The 22,519-nt window shown below is 33.9% G+C and overlaps 1 protein-coding gene across 4 annotated transcripts in view; it reads left to right on the top strand.

Moving 5' to 3' along the window:
- MDGA2 (MAM domain containing glycosylphosphatidylinositol anchor 2) overlaps positions 1 to 22,519 on the top strand; it is an 868,798-nt gene that overhangs the window by 452,071 nt on the left and 394,208 nt on the right. For 2 of the 4 annotated variants that reach the window (XM_021668181.2, XM_064365839.1), the window contains exon 3: positions 17,828 to 18,002. The exons of 1 other annotated variant lie outside the window; for it this stretch is intronic. In XM_021668181.2, the coding sequence (XP_021523856.1) occupies positions 17,828 to 18,002 (175 nt within the window). The remainder of the gene's footprint in view (positions 1 to 17,827; positions 18,003 to 22,519) is intronic. One more of the 4 variants, XM_021668182.2, reaches the window with a different exon arrangement.

Below are 22,519 nucleotides of genomic sequence, written 5' to 3'. Positions count from 1 at the left end.
AGGAGGCTGAGACAGGAGAACCTTGTGAGCACGGGAGGCGGAGGTTGCAGTGAACCAAGATTGAGCCACTGCACTCCGGCCTGGGTGACAGAGCGAGACACTGTCTCTCCTTCCATTATTTTTGGTGAAATCACTTTGTGTTTTATCAGATATTTGAGTGACAAGGTTATAACACTGAATGTGCCCAATATGTTTCAAGGACTGAAATGTATAGAGAAAAAGATCACTACTACACTCTGGAAAAAAAAAATATGCCCAAAAGAGAAAGATGTAAAATTTTTATATAAAGCCTGCTGTTTCCAAAAGCAAGGATGCAATAACATTCGTGTATATGGAGGAAAAAACTTTTATTCAATCAAATATTTATTAAAATAGTGTCTTTTCAGGGATAATTTAATTTAGAATGATCTCATTTGTTAAGCATTGAAGACTTTTTCCCCCCCAAAGGAAAATTCATTATCTTATTGTAAAGGTAATGGTAAAATAGCCAAAGGTAATAATAAAATAACTGACAGCTCCTTTTGGTATGTGTTCCCTTGAAATATTAAGAAGTAACAAAAATTCTCTTCAATTAAAATTGTATGCCTGGTATCTGTTTTATATGAAAGAAGCTTTTTATGTTTCATATCAAATTGATCAAAGCATATTACTTGCCTTTTGCTATGCAAACACATCCTTTTGAGAAGGCCGATTTTCTTGTCCGTTGGAAAGTTTATAAATTATTTTACACAATGTACAGTAATTTATATTAGACATGTTAAAGTAGAAGCTTATAGTGAAATATTTGTGATTAAAATAATGGTATGTTTCCATAACTCAGTGATACTAGTCCAGGAAACGAATGCAGTGTGACAGAATTTGTCCATAATTTAATTAAGCACTTATCAGAGCCATTTTCTTATAAATTTTGACTTTCATAAAGGTTATGGTCATCAGGGTCACAGGATATGTTTTGTTTCCTCCAAGCTAGCATGAGGTTCATATTAGGCCCTCAGTAAAACTTTATGATGGCAATAGTAGCACTCAAATTTGCAGAAGATAATTTATGTTTGATAGCTATCCAAGAACAACTAAACCCAGCTACATAAATACCAATAATAAAGTTTTGGGTAAATAATAAACTGATTATTGCAGAGCTGATCACAGTTTATTTACAACAAAACATTAAGATATTTCTTCCCATTTTAAACTTTCTACCTCTTAGCTCATCCTTACTTTCTATTAATTTAAAAAATATTATTATAAATCATTTTGTATTATTTGCTGTCCTCCGTGTTAGTCATATTTTTACTAAAAAACAGTGTCTTTTGTTTTATTTTGTTTTTACATCATTAGTTGTGGAGAAATTGAATATATCACCTTTTTAATCCCTGAACTTTTACTTTCTATTCTTCCTAACATTAATAAGCTTTAAAGTCTTTTCATAAAATCTCTTCTCTGAATGAATACCCATCTGGGAACATGGCATTTCCACATTTATTTGGAGAGGTCCACAGGGTAATTTATAACACAAACATTTTAATTAGTAATGTTGATGTTTTTATTATTACTAAATGGGTAATCTGGGTTTTTTTGTAAGCTCATAAGACCTTGAATTTTGTGGAGTACAGATTTCCCTTAGAATTACATGGGGGCATTACGGAGATAATTTCTGCTTGTTAATGTTTACTCAGAATATTATAAAGAAAGACAGCAGCATGTTATAGAAGGGAGGTGAGTATTAAGCACCTACTAAGTATGAAGCACTGTGCTGGGATAAAGCAATCAAGTCCTCACAATCTTAGCCCTCACGAGATATATATATATATATATATATGTGTGTGTGTGTGTGTGTGTGTGTGTGTGTATTTTTTTTTTTTTTGAGATAGAGTCTCACACTGTTGCCTGTAGTTGCCTGGGCTGGAGTGCAATGGTGTGATCTCAGCTCACTGCAACCTCCGCCTTCTGGGTTCAAGTGATTTTCCTGCCTCAGCCTCCCAAGTAGCTGGGATGACAGGTGTCCGCCACCACGCCTGGCTCATTTTTTCTATTTTCAGTTGAGACAGGGTTTTACTATGTTGGCCAGGCTGGTCCCGAACTCCTTACCTTGTGATGCATCCGCCTGGACCTCCCAAAGTGCTGGGATTACAAGTGTGAGCCACCATGCCTGGCCCGAATATTATATTTTTAGGGAAAAACAGGTAATATACAAATTCGTATATGAATTTGTATTTCTGAAATCTGATATCAGTAAGTGTGCTGAAGAAAATTAGAAGATATGGTGACTGGGAATAATAGGAACTGCTATTTTTAATAGAGTGGTCAAGGAAACCTACTCTGATGAAATGACATTTAGGCAGAGGCTTGCATGAAATTAAAAGAAGTGGGACAGCAAAGGGTGCAGGCTCTGAAGCAGGAGGACTCTTGGTGTCTTTTCAGGAAGGTAGGTTTGCCTTGAGTTCAGTGACTAGGGGTGAGTGACAAGACATGAAGACGGATATACAGCCTGATGAACAGGAGTGAGTTCCATTTTCTGGGCAATAGGAAGCCAAAAGAGGGTTTAAGCATTTAGAATGTGACTTGTTTTAACAGGGTCACTCTGGTTGCAATTTGGGACATAGATTAGAGGGGTCAAGAATGGAAGCTGGACCTTGTGTCCAGGGAGAGATGGTGGTGACATGGACAAACAGATGAGTATTCAGAGGTAGTAGAAGAAAGTAGGTCAAATATATTTTGATTGGAGAATTTTGCTGAGGGACTGGATATGGAGGTGAGAGAAGAAGAGCAGTCTAAGATGATTCAACAATTTTGATATGAGAAACTGGGTGAATGGTGGATGCCATATACATGGATACGGAGTTCTAATTTGCTACTTTCTGACAGTAAAGTTTGACATTCATTACGAACAGATATATTTGTATAACCAAGATTTTATTTCTAATATTATTGGGCAGCTAAGTGATAATCTGTGATCATTCCAGAAGCAATATCTTGATTCTTGTTTCCATTTTGCCCCATTTCAATGACTGAGGAGAAATATGCCATCATTTTTACCTGTAAAACCATGTTTACAAGTCCTACTCATTATTTAGAATCATTTTTACTACATTGTGTCAGGTGAACTCAGAGGTATAAAGAAAAGCTGGCATTAAGGGGAAGGCTTGGGAGACCTGGGTGTGAAATGCAGCTCATAAGTGTTGTAAATCATTTGATTATGTTAGAAGTTAGAGTTCTCCAATTTGCTTGACGTGATTTTAATTTTTTTGTTTTTTAATCAGAGCACTAAGGTGTTTTAGATTTTAGGACCTTATCTTCTTGGTTCATGCCTAAGAAATGAATGATTTTTTTTTTCCTTTGCAAGGCTTTCCTTTTTTTAATGCACTAGATTCTCTAGCATTCTGAATTAATAATAAGCCTGTCGAAATTAGATTTAGGTTGTGGGAAAAGGAAAACTTGCTCTACTCTAGGGGAGGCAATAGCTATTTTTATAGGAACCTGAATATTATAAGTACTCCATATTCAGGGTATTTGCACTAGTAAGTTATATTAATAGGTAACTTGATAACACATTTCTAAGAACTGGGTCAGAGGGAGATATTAAATTGGTGCCTTACAAGGTTTTTAACAGCTTGGCTTATTTTGCAAGCAAAGTTAAAGTGGATTTTCATGGAGACTCTTCTTTATATTTTATGGCCCAGCTCAGGAAAAAGCTTCTTGAAAATAAACTTTTCCAAAATCGAAAAGCCAGTATTTTGTGTTAACTTATTTTGAACATTTTCAAACTAGTTGGTTATTGGGTACTTTAATATTTTGCTAATATATAAAGACATGATATCCTTTTATCTGCTCCCAGAAGGCACTGAAATTGCTCTTTAGTTATTTATCAATCACTTATGGGATGCTATCATTGCTTCATCTATCTTTGCCCAGAAACTAGGGAGGCATTTGAAAAGACATCACTAGCAAAATGAGGTGTTGGGTTTTTTGTTTTGTTCTGTTTTTGAAAAAGGCCATTGGAAGAAAGCCTACTTAGCATTTCTTTATCCCTGAAATAGCATGTGAATCTCGGTCTCCTTTATCCTTGTTACCTCTCAGGACTTTCCTCAAACACTAACTGCTCCTGCACATTTCCTAGCAGGGTTAATTGTATCCTTCAGCTTTGGTCTTGGAAAAGATCTTGTAACAACACTCTTGCCCCTCCCTACAGTATTTCTTCCTTTATAACCCATTTTCTCTAACCATACCTTTGACTCTGCACTTCTTGGCCCTTGGACCCAGGCAGGGGCATTGGTAAAGTGTTTAATTCTCACGGCCAGTTTCAGCCTTCAGATATGGCTTCCTGAGCAGCCGCTCAGGTCAGCTAATGAAGCTCAGCCATATGGGAAAGTGAGTTCATCTTGGCATGAGTCTAGGTATGTGGGAAACAGGAACATGAAGGGATAAGACAGATAATTTATTATTATCAATTCCTCGCTCAGGGAATGGTGATGGAAGTATATTAACCTTTGCAGACCGTCCAGATAATCTTGCATGCAGAAGAAAGGTATATCACGAACAACACATTCTTTGCATTTTCTCACATTTTTCCTTGCCCAAGATTATCCATCCCCTTTTCTTCCCTCATCATTTCCTGAGCTTGCACTTCTCCAAGAAAATGTCAATACTCTAATCCTTGCTTCAAGCTCTGGTCTTTTTAAAGGATTCAGACTAAGATAACTGTTACTAATCTACTCATTTAGCAAAGATTGTGAGGAACAGAAAGGTTTATAAGATCCCCTCTGCCTACACTGTCTGAATTGCTATTAGTTGTTCACATTATTCTTTTGAAGATGAGTTTCTAAAAAAGTGAAAACAATAAAACCTCCTCTTTCAAAAGACATCAAAACTTTTTTCTCTCATAATTCCAGGACTAAGAAAAATTTCTTCTTAGTCAAAACTTTTAATAAATGTATTATAAATTAATAAATTGATTGAACCAAAGAATCATGAGCTATTACTAATAGTCATTTTGATATGTTTAGGATGTGATAAGCAAAAATTGTTTCATGGCCCAGTAGGATACATGACTTCTGTCATTGTCTTCTCTTTATTTGTCTTTCAAGTCTTGTTAACTTTGGAAAGTAAGCAATTTGGAAGACAATATTGTAAGTGATGGTTGAGATGCTTAATAAATATCCTGCACTGTTTTAAAATCAATACGATAATGAAGATTTTGATCATTTCAATATACTCTATAATTATGTAATTAGATGTCATAATTACATGTCCAAATTGTTAACATATGAATACTAATTTCTTAATTAAAGACAAGGCAACTTGGTAAATATACAGTAATTTACTGAAGTGACAAAATTAATAAATACTTCCATCAAAGAATATTAGGGAAGAATAAAAATGCACTTCTATAATACAATGCCTTTCCATGGACTCTAGCATTTGCTATTTATTAGAAGTCTTATGTGTATTGTATTCATTTTGCAATGAGAGTTGCAATGAGACTCTTACCTAAAATAGTGGATATATTAATTTATTAGGTGAGGCAAAAATCCTTTTCATGAAGTGCCATAGTAGCATCTTGGATTTTGTGTCATTTCCTATTGCCTGATAAGTTCAATACACACTTATTTTCTCTTGGTGTTGTATTTTGAACATGTACTCTTGCCAGAGGTATTGATATTTGCACATACTTAATATCCCGGGGCTTCATGGACATCAGGTATAGAAGTGGCATTGGTAGATGCGCATTCAGAATACTGAGACCTAGGTTGTTATAATTTCCTTACTTAAGGAAAGCAATATATGAAAATTGCCATGATAAACCAAAATTTCAGATAAGTCCAAACCTTAATTAATAATAGATAAATGGCATCTGTAATTTACCTCATGGTATTTTATATACTAGAGGGTTTATTATTTTACTAGATGACTCATGATTATAGTTTTTTCACAGATATCTACACATATGCATTTATATAATATATAATACAAATATTTATATTTACTATTCATAATTTAATGATATAAGTATTTATATCATATATGGACATACATATATTGTTGGGACAATATTAAGTTACTGTTTCTGGCTATTTTTATTGCTATGTGATTTTGGTTTTTATTATCTGAATGCAAAAAAATAAGTTTATCGACGAGAAAAAGAAATATTTTAAAAAGGTATTTTGTTGGTTTTAATTTGAACTAGCCAGGTAGATGAAAACATTTTAAGGGTTACCCTTAATAGTTTAGGAGGCAAGAAACAGGCTGACGAGTTTCAATTGTGTCATCTATTTTCTTAGAGGACCTGAGTGCAAGTTGTGGGGCTAATAGACAGATCCATTAGTTGGGGCTCTAATTCATAATTCTTAAAGGTTTGAGTTATCTCTCCCTAATTCTTGTGGTGGGAGTGCAATGTTCTCGGAAATGTCTAAATGTAGGTTTGAATTAAAACAGTCTAATAGACTATTAGGTCAATACTCTGCCTTTTAGTTAACCACATAACATGATTTCTTTTATAAACTTTAACAAAATGTCATTGTCCTGCCCTTTGCATAACATGTTCTATAGCAGTATCTTTTTCTTTGAATTTTAGGACCAGTAATTCCTCATTTTTTTCTCCCTCTGCCATCTTGCTTTAATGACCCATCTTACTCATACTGTATATCACATGAAGAGTATTCTAAACAATGAGATATCCTTAAGAAAGTGACAACCAAGGTTAAAGTTGGACTTTTTTAGGAATAAGGACAGTACACTGATGCAAATTGAGTATATGTTCACATTCCTGCTGGCTTGAAAACTAAGTGTGTAAGGAGAGATGAACAAATCTTTATCATACACATTGTAATTTTGACATTTTATCAGCTTTGCAATAATAATTTTGTTTATATTTTACCTAACATAGAATTTAGTATTTCATATGCAATTCTCTCACAGTTGTAAGGTCTAATGATTATAAGTATTGTGAAATATATCTTCATTTATGTCAGGATGAAACTAAGTATTCATGGGTTTTTGCAGATATTGGTGTTATCTTTACATGGATAGATGAACTTGTGACATAAGTTACTATCAAACAGCAAACTTGTTTTAAACTTTACAGAGTTGTTTATTAAAATGTAACTATACTGATAATTTAAATACTGAGTGTGAAACTCTTTTATAATAGTGCTTACTTTCAGTTAAAGACACACTAAAGTCTACGAACATAGAGTAGCTTCTCTATGTTTCAAGTAGTACCAAGTGACGTTTTTATTTAGCAGAACCTAACTTCTGATTTTTCACACTCTGTTGATGGTGCCACTTCTCTCTTTAGTTACCAATGCCTCCCTGTTTTCCATCATTCCTCTTTCTCTCATTATAGAATTGAAAACCATCATTTAAACTCGTGGGACTACAGATAATACTTAGGTAGCTAAGAGTATGTGTCAATGTATAAATTTCACTCGGCAGTTAGATTTTATGGTGTTTATTTATAATTTTGGAATAAAGCTGCAGTTTTCATCCATGAGTACCACAGGTAATTCCCTGGAGGGACCATACTTTTGGAGAGTGGGGGCTGTAGAGGTGGCATAGTAGTATTGACTTCACATCTCACTTTCCTTGGCCTGGCTTTAAGGATAAACCTCATTGAGGGCAGGGGAGAGCAAAGGGAAAAAAAGGTTTATCAGTCAGAGTTCAATTGCAGATAATAACATTCATTTAGCTTGTTTAAGCATAAATGGATGGCTCTAGGTAATTAATTCCTAACAAAGCATAATGTAAAGTCTGCAGAGAAACCAAAGGCTATGCCTACAAGAATAACATACAGAATAATATCACACCGCTTGCCCACCAAAAGAACTGCTTCTCCAATTAGAATCAAAAGTAATTCTCCCTACTAATAGTTCAAGAAAAATGGACCTTAATTATGAACAAAGGATGGAGAATCCTGCCCTAGAACTATTGGATCTGTTTCTTAACCATGTATACTGTGATTTGCACCCACAAAAACTGATTCTTTGCAAAGCATGTCTCTTCCCACTTAATCTGATTCTGAATTGTTATTGATATAACCCAAACTCTGTCTGCAAGCTTAGACCAAGGGAGTCTGGTAAAGGAGATTTTAGCTTTCTGGCCCCTGAATTGCAAGAAGTAAATAAGTCTTTCTAGTCAAAAGTTGAAAGAGATAATGAGTGTCCAATAAACTGTATCCTCTGGTCATATGGGGCAGTCATATGGAGAACTTTCCTATTCATCTATCCCCATAACCCATTTGATCTTACCATTTTTGAACAAAAGTCAAAATATCTAACTTACTACTCAAGACACATGTATGGAATCTGCCAATATGTTGATGATTACATCCTATCATTTCCTTGCTGTTTGTGGAAAACAGCACTTTATTTTAAGAAGGTTCTCAGACCTTTTTTCTTTTCACTTTTGAATTCTCTATCCTCTCCCTTCTTTTTTTCCAACATGCAGGCTCAAATTTTTTTCCTCTTCTATTTTTTTTATGTCCCATGAAACCCAGGTAGTGTTACTGTAGGATAACTTTGTGTTTTATTCTTCACTGCCATTTCAATTAGGAAAAAATATCTGGTAGAAATATAAATATGTACAGGAAACTTTACAATGGGTGAGTAAAATTTAATAATGGATATGCTCACTTTACCAAGAGTTACAGCAGCCTGCCATTTTCACGTGTTCTTGGAGAAAGGTTTCCTGTTTTACCTAAATTAAAGCTACTGGAGTCAATGTCTCTTAACATCAAAGTGAGATTGAGCATAGACTTTAGACTCAGATGGCATGGGACTTCCATCATAGCTTGCTCATATAGTACTTGTGGGATCTGGGAAAATCATTTTCCTGTCTGAAACACCAGTTTCCTCATCTGTAAAGTGAGGAGCTACTACTTAATTGATGTGATTCTTAGGAGGATTAAATGAGGTACATTAATAATTTGCCAGAGTAAGTCCTTAATAAATATGTGTGACTTTCAGTAGAAAAACAGTTATGCAGATGCGTGTTGGAATCCTGGAACCACTATTTACTAATTGTGCAGTACTAGGAAAGTTAGTTAATATTTCTGAATCTCAATTTAGTCATCTGCAAATTGAAGACTGCAATATATTTGCTAGTGGGTTTTACATGAAGACAACAATTCAAAAGTGCCCAGTAGAAAATCCAGCACAAAATTCGTTCACATTTCTTCTCTTTTTAAGCTTTATTCAGAATCCAAAGAGGTTAAATGTAATTCTTGCAATATTTAACCCTGACATTAATCTAGTGGGTTGAAATATTTCAAATGTGTGTAGGAATAGTGTATTGTTAATGCTCTCTGATTCATTGGTACTAAAATTGGGCTACTTACATGAACATTTAAAAATGGTCGTCTTTAATATATGTTATTTCTTATGCCTCATTTTAGTTTTTCATGTCTTATTGATAGCTTTTAATCACCTGGATGTTGAATGACTTTAAATTGTAAACTGACATTTAGATGTAAGGATCATTTACATCTCCAAGTTTTGCAAGGTACCCATAAAATTTGTTGTTGTTGTTCTCATTCTTATTTTTCTAAAAGTTGTTAAATATTTTAGTGGCAAAATGTGAGGTAAAAATGTGTCCATAAGATTGAAAATGTACCCAAAGGAATAGGAGGTGTTAATTTTCTCTTTCCAGTTTCAGGTGCCTGGAAAAAGGCACAGGGGCAGATTATTCACTCTATGATATCCCTTAAGCCATTTTAATGTAACTTTTTTGGGGGGAATTTTAGATGAATTATTAGAAAACACTATTAGAATTGCACTGTGTTATGTATTTGGTGTAGTCTGGCTAAATTTAGCTGCTAGGAGAATACATGAATACTGTAATTACAAACATCTCTGTCAAACCTACAGGCCTTGGAAGCATCCCATTTTTCTATAATTATGCTAGTGTATAATTGTGCTGGTGTTTAATCCCTTAAATGGCAGGAGTTCATTTGGTTACATTATGAATAGATGTAAATATGACTGTAGTAGAGCACGGTGGAACAGAGCAATTTACTTTTTATTACATTTCTAATACTCTGCAGTGTCTGCAATGCTGTTAATTTAGAGTATATTCTATTATAAAAAAATCATTAAAGGAATTCCTGCTTCATTTTCAACAAGATTGAGAATAATGGTGAAAAAAATTCCCATAAGAAACTCAGAAGGAAAAGATGGAAATGGTGTTACACAGCAACACTTAAAAAAATCTTCCATTTGTAAAATTTGTGGTAAATTCAGTATTGATTATTAAGTGTAAAAGTGCTCAAGTTAGATCAGGGAAACCTTCTGAAGTTATGGAAGAAACATTACAGCCAACCGGAATAGCCTGCTGTATTTATTAACTCTCATTACAAAAAAAGGGCTTGAAATATACTGTATGTCATTATAGTATCTTTACCTCCATAAAAATGACATATTGATGATTGTGTTGTGATTTTCTGTTTTAGGCTATTAAAGGCCCAGTTTAATTGTTTTTAAATGAATAGTTCTTTCTCTCACGAGCTGCTTCTCAATTATTTTTAGATTTTTAAATATAGCATTTCTAATGAATGCAGTTTCCTTTATTTGTTTAGACACTTTTAGTCGTTTCTTCAAGGGTATTATTTGCATTATTTTGCATTTGATAAACAGAGCAGATCTTTTATTTACAGGACCTTCACATTTAAAAAATGTATTTGTTACATTTTTATTAATTGATTTTTTCATTATAAATCGTTTGGCTGCTAATGACTGAATTCAGAAATAATAGCGCAAACAAGGTACACATCAATTCTATCTCACAGAAAAAAAAGGTCTGTTAATAGGGATTACTGAGAGGGTATAGTGGCTTCATGGTCTCATCAGGGACCCATTCTTAGCACATGACTTTTATCTTGAGGTTGGCCCACAACTTAAATTGGATCCTGGATTTCCAGGTATCACATTTGAATTTCAGGTAACAAGAAAGAAAAGCTAGAAAGATAAGCCCCTTTTAAGGAGTTTCTTCAGAGTTCCCACGTGACACTTCTGCTTACACAGTATACATATGTGTAAAGAAAGAGAATAGTTAATCTAGCAAGCTTGAAAATACCAGGCCTGCTTGCAAGGTTGGCCTTTAGCTGGCATCTGTGAGTTTGGATTTCAAGAGAGGTCCCATCATTCTTCAACTGATGAGTGTTTCACTATGTCTGTTTTTTTTTTTTTTTTTTTTTTTTTGGCAAACAATATAGTTCATGCTGGAAATTTGCTTTACTTTTGGGAGACTGGAATTTTGATATATATTGGGCGGAGGGTGCCTAAGTGGCCAGCCCCCGGCAAAAATCTTGGGCACTGAGTCTCTAATAACTTCCCCGGTAGACAGCACTTCACAAGAGTTGTCATAATTCAACATTAAATATATCCTGTGTGACTTCATTGGAAGAGGACTAAGGAGCTTGTGTCCTTTCTTCACCAAACTTCAACCAATACACCTTTTCCTTTTGCTAATTGTGCTTTGCCTTCTTTTACTACAATATATCGTCGTCATGAGTATGACTATACATATGCTCCTTGACTTACAATAAGGTTACATCCCAATAAACCCATTGTAAGTAGAAAAAATGCATTTGATTTACCTGACCTACTGAACATCACAACTTAGCTTAGCCTGCCTTTACATGCTACCTAAACATGCTCAGAACAGTAACATTATTGTACAACTGGGCAAAAACCACCCAACACAAAGCCTATTCTTTAACAAAGTGTTGAATATCTCCTATAATTTATTGAAAAGATCAAAATTTGAAGTATAGTTTCTACTGAACATGTATTGCTTTCACACCATCATAAAATCAAAAATCAAGTAGAAAAATCATTAAGTAAAAAAAAAACATACATGAAACCATCAGTCAGAGACTGTATAATGAGTCCCACAAAGTCCTTTGTAAATCATTGAACCTGGGTGGGGTCTTGGGGATCTTTGACAAACAGGAAAATTTAGTAAATGACTGTTTTATTACTTTTCAAGTTATAAAACATGTTTTAAAGTCTATCATAGATCCAGTATATAGTATAGTTTTTTTTTAATAACTAAGATTAATACTAGTATGTTGTGGTTTTATTAACATTCTCTTTTCATCAAGGGAGACTGTAAAGTTTTGGTCTGAATAACTGGAAGGATGGAGTTTCCAGTGATCAAGATGGGAAAGACTTGGAGAGTTGGTTTGCAGGGGAGATCAAGAGTTCATTTTGGATATGTTATGTGGGAGATAGAGAACAGGTACTTGGTGACTAGAAGTCTGGGCGTCAAGGAGAGTAATGTAGGAGTCAGCATTACATAAATGATATTTAAAGGACTCCAGGAAGTGACTGAAGAAGTGAATGTACATAGAAAATCACAAGGCTTTAAGACAGTCAATTCTTCAGAAGTCAGGGAGATAAGTAAAAACCACCAAAAGAGACTAAACTCATTCTATTTTGGATGCATTGTGAAGTGGGATTTTGTCTAATTCATAATTGTATTGTCAGCAGAATTATAGTATCAAGAATCAATTCAAGCAACAAAGATTTTTTCAATGATTACTGTGTTCGAGGCTCAGTTATTTGGGCCAGAGACACCAAGTTTAAGAATAGTCCTTGCCAGCCGGGCGCGGTGGCTCAGGGCTGTAATCCCAGCACTTTGGGAGGCTGAGGCGGGTGGATCACGAGGTCAAGAGATCGAGACCATCCTGGTCAACATGGAGAAACCCCGTCTCTACTAAAAATACAAAAAATTAGCTGGGCACGGTGGTGCGTGCCTGTAATCCCAGCTACTCAGGAGGCTGAGGCAGGAGAATTGATTGAACCCAGGAGGCGGAGGTTGCGGTGAGTCGAGATCGCGCGATTGCACTCCAGCCTGGGTAACAAGAGCGAAACTCCGTCTCAAAAAAAAAAAAAAAAAAAAAAAGAATAGTCCTTGCCTTAGTGAACTTACCATTGGTTAGGCCAAATTATTATGTTTTAGATCTGATTCTTTACAAATGGAGCTTGAGATGAGGATTTATGTGCAAGTGATTTATTAAGGAAATGCCTTTAGGAGAAACTGATAATGGAGCAAGAAAGAAAGAGAGGAAAGGGAGGAAGCTGGACCAGGATGTGGTTTCACGAGGTTAGCATCAGCCTGACGCTGCAAAAAAACTGGGATGTAAGTTGTGCTGAAGAATCTGTCCCATCCGGAGGCATGGAAGAAGGGCTTTCACATCCCACAATAATCATTCATCGACTGAGAGTCACAGGGGTAGGGAATAAACTCCCAAGATTTCCCAGGCTTAAATCTGACTGCAAATTAAATCTGTATTCCTAGTACCTTATTTCATGAGAAAAGAAGAGACCCAGTGAGGTAACATAGGAAGGGTAAAGGGCTCTAAGGGAATCAGACAGAATACCAATTATCTCCTACAATATGTAAACAGCTGATTTCAAAAGCATGTGATAAGCACTCTCACAGAGGGAATTTCAGACTGCCATGGCAACAAAGCGGGCAGGACGTAATAGAGCTTTTTGATAGACGGAAGGCTTTCTAATAAAATAATATCTCAGGGACCAGAGGATATTAACTAGATACTAAATGAAGGAAAAAGGGAGAACTTTCAAGTCAGAATCCCAGTATATAATGGCACATACTTTCATGGTCATGGAAGAACTGGAGCTGTAAAATGGGGAGAAAAGTTTTCTTGCCTTCTAATTTTGTCGTGGCATTAAAATCAGAGGATGACTTATGCACCTATGCAACAATCTTGCATGTTCTTCACATGTACCCCAAAACCTAAAATGCAATTAAAAGAATAAAAAATAAATAAAATCAGAGGATGGAACAATAGCGTTTTGTTAACTTTTAAAGAAATCGAATTATGATAGTGGTGGTTTGGGGCCCAGGAGTAATGTCATGGCAGTGCTACAAAATCAAACTTCTCTATGATGATTGCATTAATCTCCAGCATTTTGTATTTATACGCGTTTGCACCAAGATGTACCCTCCTGTGTCATTTATGGTGTGAAATAATGCCAGCAGGTCCTGTCATAGTGCTCCATATGCATATAAGAAGTCTGATGCTATTTAAAAGAAGTACTAAGTTTATCTGGTTTTCCTCATTATTTATTCACACAGGAGGTGAATAAATTCCTCAAAGGTTAACTTCAAAGAAAAGACAAAAACAAAGAAGGATCAGAAAACCTAATTTGTTTTCTTTAAGGTCCATCTATTGCTCAAAAATATATGCATATATATATATATATATATAGCCAATTAAAAATAAAATTAAAATTAAATGTATATTTATTTCATGTAATACATTTTTCTTTTACCTCTGCCCTATTTCTCTGTTCATTTTATCAAGTTTCTATTTTTTCCACTCTCTTTCCTTTATCTCATTCTTTCTTCCATTAATGAAACTGTGATTTTGTTACTTTAATTGACATTTATGCTTTTTAAAAGTATAAACAAGACACCTAACTGTTTCTCCTACAGAAACACGTTTTCCCCTTTCAACTATCCCAAAGTTTAAGATTCCAGAGTAACTTTTTTCTCTCCTCTCCTTTCCTTCCGTCCCTACAGTGTTCCTCTGCTTTGCATTACATTCCTATGCCGAACTTCTAGGTTTTGCTAGGTTATTGCAAATCTTCTTATTCTATGTCCTTTGGTTTAAAGAAATTTTACTTAGTATTTAAATTGTATGTTAACCCAAGGAAATCCTCCTTATTCATTAAATGCGTATCTATTAACTTCTCATCACAATATGCTTTTCTACATCTCACAATCCCAGACCTCAGATACAGTTCATTTCTTGGGAGTTAGAGTCTTGTTTCAAGTATTTTTGTTAGTTTGAACCCTGAAGTTAATGAATGTTTGCATATCACTGAATATTTTTATTTCACATAAAGATGAATGAGATCTTGAATGGGTATGGAATATTGGGAGATATCCCTTTCCCTGACCTTTTTCAGTAAGTGTGGATGCTCTTCCACTGTTTTTGAGCTTTCAGTGTTGGAGATGAGAATCCTGAAGACAAACTGACCTCCATACCACTCCAGAAATATCAATTAGAATTCAGTTTTGCTATCAGAGAAAAACCTGAAAAAGAAGTAAGCAAGAATTTTATTTTTCTTCATATAGAAGTCCAGGGTTATAAATAGTTTAGGTTAGGTAGGTATAACTCCATGGTGTCAGGATTTCAGATTTCTTTAATTTTACTACTCTGTGCTTAATTTTCATTTCAAATCGGCTCACTGTTCAAATGGAAGCTGCCAAAAATATTCAAAACATGAAGTGCTGCTTCCCTGTAAGGACATTTCTGCTTGAAACATACTGGCAAGAATGTGGCTAAATGGATGGCTGGGAAATGTCTTTATCCCAGGCAGCCATGTGGTGATTAATAATTTGGGTTTAAGAAGAAGGAAAGAGTTAACATTAGGGAGTGAGTGAGCCCTGTGATATTACAAGCTTGTCCCTTTTGCTCAGAAGCCTGAACAATTTTCTTTGTAGACTTTGAGGTCACAACTTTTATTGAAGTATATATGGAGGTTTCTTTTCTCATCAGTTAGGCATATGACTTGGTAAACTCTCCCAATGAGAAGATTTATGTCTTTCTACCATTCAGGAATATTTTCTTTCAGTATTTCTTAAAAGTAGAGAATAAAAAGGGAGGAAAAATTGTCTAAGTGATTATGTGCATTGCTTTCTACTTCTATTGTTTACTTTTCTATTTCCTATGTTGCATTTGAGAATTTTGTTTCTTTTTTTTCTCTTTTTTTTTTTGAGATAGAATTTCGCTCTTGTTGCTCAGGCTGGAGTGCAATGGCAGGATCTTGGCTTACCACAATCTCCGCCTCCTGAGTTCAAGCGATTCTCTTGCCTCAGCCTCCCAAGTAGCTGGGATTACAGGCATGTGCCACCACGCCTGGCTAATTTTGTATTTCTCGTAGAGATGGGGTTTCTCCATGTTGATCATGCTGATCTCAAACTCCTGACCTCAAGTGATCCACCCTCCTTGGCCTCCCAAAGGTGTTTCATTTTTTAAACTTCTTTATAATAAAAACAGCATTTGCTTCTGGTAAACTAAATTAAGTATAAATAAGAATTTAAAATAAAACTTAAGAAAAGAACACATTTCACTATCCTCTTTTTACTCCCAGTCCCATCTACAGAGTTTTGTATGTTTCCTTGTGTAATTTTAATAAATATGTTAGTAATAGGTACACATATGAATACAAACATATGCTATTTTACACAGATGAGAATATTCTCTTCTGTTTCTTGCTTGTCTTTTTAAACTTATTAATACACTTTGTATTTTAATTTTTCTAATGACTGTATTCAGTACAATTTTAGAGTCAATCAATATATAACCACCTCTATCTTTTAGCATTTATGTCATTTCCAATATTATAGTTTTACACACACAGTAGGATAATTTCTATGCATTATTCTGCAAATATGTTAGTACTGTAAATTTTAACCAGATAATTGCCAAGTGAAAGTATGAATATGCTTTCATTTTTGACATAATTTACAAAATTTTCCTTTTCTTCTTATAGGCATTTAGTAATGCATTTATAAACTACTGAAAATCAGAAATTATGCCATTTGCTTCTTTGTGTATTTCATATATATAGAAGGTTTTGATAAACATTTGATATTTCTTTTTGTGATTTACTGATTTTTAAAATTAATCCCTTAACATTTGATTCCATTCACAAGGGCAAACAAACATGATTATATTTATACAGATATTTTAATTATATGGATAACTTTCTAAAGATACTTTTTATGCCATTAGATCATACATTTTAATTAACTTTGTATGAAAATAGGTATATATTGGCAATATTATAGGATTTCTGTTTTGATGATTCAGTATTTGGTTTCATTTTCCATGTCTCAGCACATGTGTTTGACCAGAGGATTTCTATCAGCTGTTTCTCAGCCTTAAAATTAAAACAAACTAAATATATAGCAGGAACATGAAGAGAAATAAAACCAAATTATTTTTACTTTCCATTTTGTAACACTTTACAGTATGAGCATGTGGCTTTTTATTCAGGTTTTATACACTAAAATACACAAAAGTTGAGTTGAATACCAGTCATTATTGCTAGCAGAAATGAAGTCTGTTGTACACAGCTGTGTTTAAAAGAATGGTATTGTTTATAATGAAATGTTTTAGATATATAAAGTGTTTTGGCAGTTTACTAGAAATGTTCTCCTTGAAAAGTTTACATAGTTTTTTGAAAATAATTATTGATGAAAGTGAATACTAATTATCAAAATGGGCAAATCATTTGTGGACTTATTGCAGCAAAGCCATTAAGAAAAAAAACTCTTAAACAACCAGGTGTTTAAAATTATGTATAATCTCAATAAGCCATTATGGTATTATGTCTAACATATTCAAATCAAATAGGAAATTTCAAATAAAAGAATGAGGCATGTCCAAAAATAAAATGAGAATCTACTTGGACTAAATAAGTAAAATTATCTTACAAGGTTTGGAAAATATGAAAAACAAATTTAAATGTCCAATGAAAAGAAAAATTAATCTATAGTTTCAATGTACTACTGATATTTAACGCCATTTATAATTTATATTGTCCTCCACACTAACTAGGCAGTTGATGAATTCTATGCAATCGATTTCAAATTACACACACTGTTCAATGATGACATTACTTTTAACATTTTTTGGATTCAATCATGTCCATCAACCTTAAACTTTTTGTCAGTAGTTTGATAGGAGAGGCAATGTAGAAGCTCTAAATGCAAACTCTTCAAATGAGTAATTGCTATTTGATTTCTCTGTGGGAAAACCAAGCTAAAGTAACAATCTTTGTTGATGCTTGCTCAGATCAGGTGGACCAAAACAGCAGGAAGTGCCTCTGACAGATTCCAAGACTCAAGTGTCTTCAATGAGACTTTGAGGATTACAAATATTCAACGACACCAAGGAGGCCGGTATTACTGTAAAGCAGAGAATGGCTTGGGGTCCCCAGCGATAAAGTCAATCAGAGTGGATGTATACTGTAAGTAAATTTTCTAGAAAACTGTCATTAAGCCTAGTATGGATTTCTTTTGTCCTACAAATCTATGGTTTTCTCAAAAACCATAGAGTTCTGTTTAGTTGAGAATGAAAATGCTATAAAATAATGATAGCTCCCTTAAAACATTTCTGAAGAAAGAATCTTCTCTAGAAACTTTCATAACTTTTATGATATATATCCATTATAGAACACTTAGGAACAACATTAACAAGACAATACACATTGGTAATCCCACCAATAACTGCTAGTGTCTTCACGTATATGTTCTTTATCTTTATATATAAATATATACATGCATTTTATATTTTTATTAAAGTAGGGTCATGCTGTATATTTTTTAACTTATGTCTGTTAATTTTAACTACATGTAAGTACAGCTATTCTTTTTTTTTTTTTTCAAATGCACATCATACAAACAAAGCATTATGAATTGGCCTCTAAATGACCAAAAATCTCTATGTATAGTCTGCTTATGGTCCAACTCTGTTAAAAGTAATCAGCACCAACCCTGAACAGTGCTTTGCTACCTGAGAAGTGTTTGTTGATTTACTTTTGTTGATAGTCTCATTTTCCTACATTTTGCTCTTGACAGTAACTTTTTAAATCTTTTTGGTTTCCTTGCTGCTTTCTCCACAAAAACAAAGCAAAGGCCTACATTTAGTTTGGTCTTTTGCCCAGGTTTTTTTTTTTTTTTTAATCGTTTCATTATGTTTTCACAAGAATTTACATTTTATGTAAGTCTCTTACATTGTAAGGTAATTACTTTTCTTAAAGTAATTTAGACATAAGTAACAAGTGAGAAGATGTTGTTTTTCTTCCTATCTTTCTTTCTTTCCCCTTTCTTTCAGTGCAGGACAGAGTGTTACATAGTTAAGAAAGGGCTTGAAATTACACATGGTCTATTTGTCGGATGCTCTGCTGAATCTCATTTAGTTGTTCAGGTGACTGGGAAGTGGGTGATAAAGCAGCATTTGTAATCTGCTTTCCACATTCAGATACCTGCTTTCCTCCTGCTTTTCCTCCACCTTGTTTCATCCTCTCCAGTATCTTCTGTCTCCTGAGACACCCTGCCCCTTATCCCTTGACATAATTTAGAAATTTTCATCCCGTGTCACCGTTTCATTATTATTATGGGTGCACAGGTTGACCATACCTGTATACTTCCCAAAATAATAGAGCTCCTGGTTTCCCTTTTCCTGACTTGATATTTTCAGTGTTTTTGTTCATATATAACTTTAAATTAGATTGTTTAATTTACATGAATTAAATACTTTTGTAATATAATAGTCTAGAGTACATACTTCTGTTTTTTTAGTTATTGCAGTTTAGGTCATCAAATTTTAAATACACCTCTTCAATACTTTAAACACAATTATAAAATCTAAAAAAGTTCTGAAAGTCAGTGAGTATGATTTGTTTGTAACTTTTGCAAGCAAAACTTGATGTGAACTAGTGTGGTGCCAAGATTTGATATGAAATGACTTGAATAAAATGGAAAAAAAGAAAAAAGAACGATAGAAAAAAAGCTTTACACTATTTACCATACTTTGAATAATCACGTTTTGCCCAGGAAATGTGTTGCATTACACAATACAGCCAAAGATCCAGCAGCTGAGTGTGTTATATAGTAGATAGCATGTGTAGTATATTATCTTTCTAAAATCTGAAAATTTCTGAAACACATACTCCAAAGGTTTTGAATGTGGGATTTTGACTTGCATTTCTACAATAATAGGTCTGATAATTAAAAAAAAAAAAAGTATTACTGGTTTAGCAAGTTAAATATAAAGGGGGAAATTCACATTTTTAGAGACTTAAAAAATATTTTTCTCTTTTTCTTTTACTAGAGAGCCTTTTCGTTGCTAGTCTGCATTATCCCTTCTCCTTTCTACCTGCTCATATCTCTTGCTGTGTAGACTGGGTTGTACCTAAGTATCTCATTCATATGGCACACCTTACTGGAAACAATAGCACTGCTCTCTCCAGGTTTCCCAAACCCTGCTAGCCTTCTAAGACTTGACTCATCTTCCATTCAGCCATGCCTAAAGATACTTGTTTGTTACCTTCCTCCTCTTTGACTTCCTTTGGGGTTTTTCTCATGCAACTTGGACTTGACAAGCATCTTGTTTTATGTTATTTCAGTGAAGTATCATTGTGATGCATACCATGTTGAAGTGCTGTTTTCAGTTCTTGTTTGGTGACTAGGATTTATTAACAAGCTGTCTAAAATTATGCCATTTGAGAAAATAACATGATGTTAAGTTCTAGACTATATAAATAAACATGACATATCTCTAATATAAAATCCCCAGAGAATGCCTTACCTTTAGCTCCATTGATCTTTCTACTATGCAGATGTAAACATACATTTAAAGTAGTTATGCCTATTTTTGAGGGTTTGAATAAATTCCTTTAGATAGTAAATTTTCAAAAATGCTTTGAGTGGTATGAATACTTAACAATAGAGACCACTAGACCTATCAAAGAAATCCATGTGCTCCAAATATAACCTTGATTGAAGACCAGAGTTTTTAGGTTCAAGTACCTTTTCTCTACCTGAATTTCTATAATTTAAAACATGCTTTATCATTGTTGTTAAGGACATGACTAGCATATTCATGTTTTGTTTAAATTTGGCAATGTTGGTGTCTAAAATTGAATTACAGTCTCTAAGATTTATTTGTGCTCTAATTTTGATTAGATGTTGGACAGTTTAATTGAATAGATATTCATTTATATAAACTATAAGCAAGTGAATGACTTAATATATTTCAGGTACTTTTGCTTTAATTATTCTAGGAAATGCTAAAACAAAAATAGGATCTTTTTTTGTGTTTGGAATCATGCCTTTAAAATCATCCCCTGCATTGTCGGTTTCTGTTTCTTTTTCTAAACTGATTTCACATGTGGAACTTTCAACATCAGTAGACTGTGGAAACAGGATATGCATAAAAACAAAATACACTCATGCAAAATTGGCAGTAAAAAATATATTTAAAACACCAGGCTGAGGCAGACTATGACTTGGATTTAACAAAAATAATAATTAATAATGTTATAATTTATTGTTGAATCCCTTGTTATAGATTGTCTCTAAAATCTGCCCCGTAAGCTACTGATGTATAATTAACACATAATGCATTAATGTAATGTATCAGTAGTCTTAGAGAGTTTTTATAATAGTGAAAATGGATATCTCTCATTAAATCCCATGTTCTGATACAAGTTTCTACCTTTAGAGCTAAAACCTTCCTGAAATAAAATTACCTGCTAATCAATCATTATTTTGATGAGGAAATTTAGTTTCAGGAAAGGAACTTGACACAATAGTGAATAATATAAAATGAGATGACTTTCTTTAGATAGATACTTTGAAATCTTTGTAATAGCTATGTTAACATTTTGATCACTTTGAGAAAGTTTATGTATCTTCACTGGCAACTTTTTCCCACATAATTTTCTACAATTTAGTAGAAAATATTAAGCTACATAGATTTTATAAAGGATCTACGAAATGCATTTTTTACTGTGTTAATCAAGAATACAGTTTGAAAAATTATTATAATCATGTTCCTCAATTTGTGGGACCTTTATCATTTAAGAATTGTAAAAGCATTCCAAGAGATTTTAAGGAAATATAATTTATTGATAAAATATATTTTTAGCCTGGTAGATTTTATAAGCACACAGTGATCTAAATTTCCCAAATCTGATGTGGTTATTTATGCAAATATGTCTAATCAAAAGCTAACCAATTACAATTCTTTTTTTGGGTTTGGGAAAATCACTTCTGAGTGTCTTCTGAGTGTCTGAATATGGTTTCCCCCATGCCCACGTAAATCTCATCTTGAATCGTAATCTCCATAATCTCCACGTGTCAAGGGAGAGACCAGGTGGAGGTAATTGAGTCATGCTGTTCTTGTGATAGTGATTGAGTTCTCACGAGATCCGATGGTTTTTTGAGGGGCTCTTCATTTGCTCGGCACTTTTCCTTGTGAAGAAGGCGCCTACTACTTGTGAAGAAAGGGCTCTTTCCCTCCTTGGTTAGCACTGCTGCCTTGCCAAGAAGGTGCCTTTCTTCCTCTTTGCCGTTGCCATGATTGTGAGTTTACTGAGGTCTCACCAACCATGCTGAACTGTGAGTCAATTAATCCTCTTTATTTTATGAATTACCCAGTCTTGGGCATTTTTTCATAGCAGTATGAAAATGAACTAATACAATTAGTATTCTCAGAGAAAAAGGGAAAACAATGCTTTCATGTAACAGGAACAGGAAAATACAAACAAGAGACTTTCACAGAATATAAAATAGCAGCTCTTACATTATTAAAAGTGATAACATAAAAATAAGTAGAAGGGCTGAAAAATAAAACAGTAAAAATTTTACAATCAAGTGGGTCCTACATTAGAAAGAAGGTAAGAAAATTAGAGTGTTAATCTAGCTGTCCTAACATTTGAATAATAATGGTTCCACACAGATAAAGTCAAAGTGGTTTTTT

Source organism: Aotus nancymaae, unplaced genomic scaffold (genome assembly GCF_030222135.1).
Source record: "Aotus nancymaae isolate 86718 unplaced genomic scaffold, 86718_ANA_hifiasm-v0.15.2.pri h1tg000062l, whole genome shotgun sequence".
In the NCBI taxonomy this organism is placed as follows: Eukaryota; Metazoa; Chordata; class Mammalia; order Primates; family Aotidae; genus Aotus; species Aotus nancymaae.
Note: the sequence above shows the minus strand (reverse complement) of the source record. Positions and strands in the feature narration are given on the sequence as shown.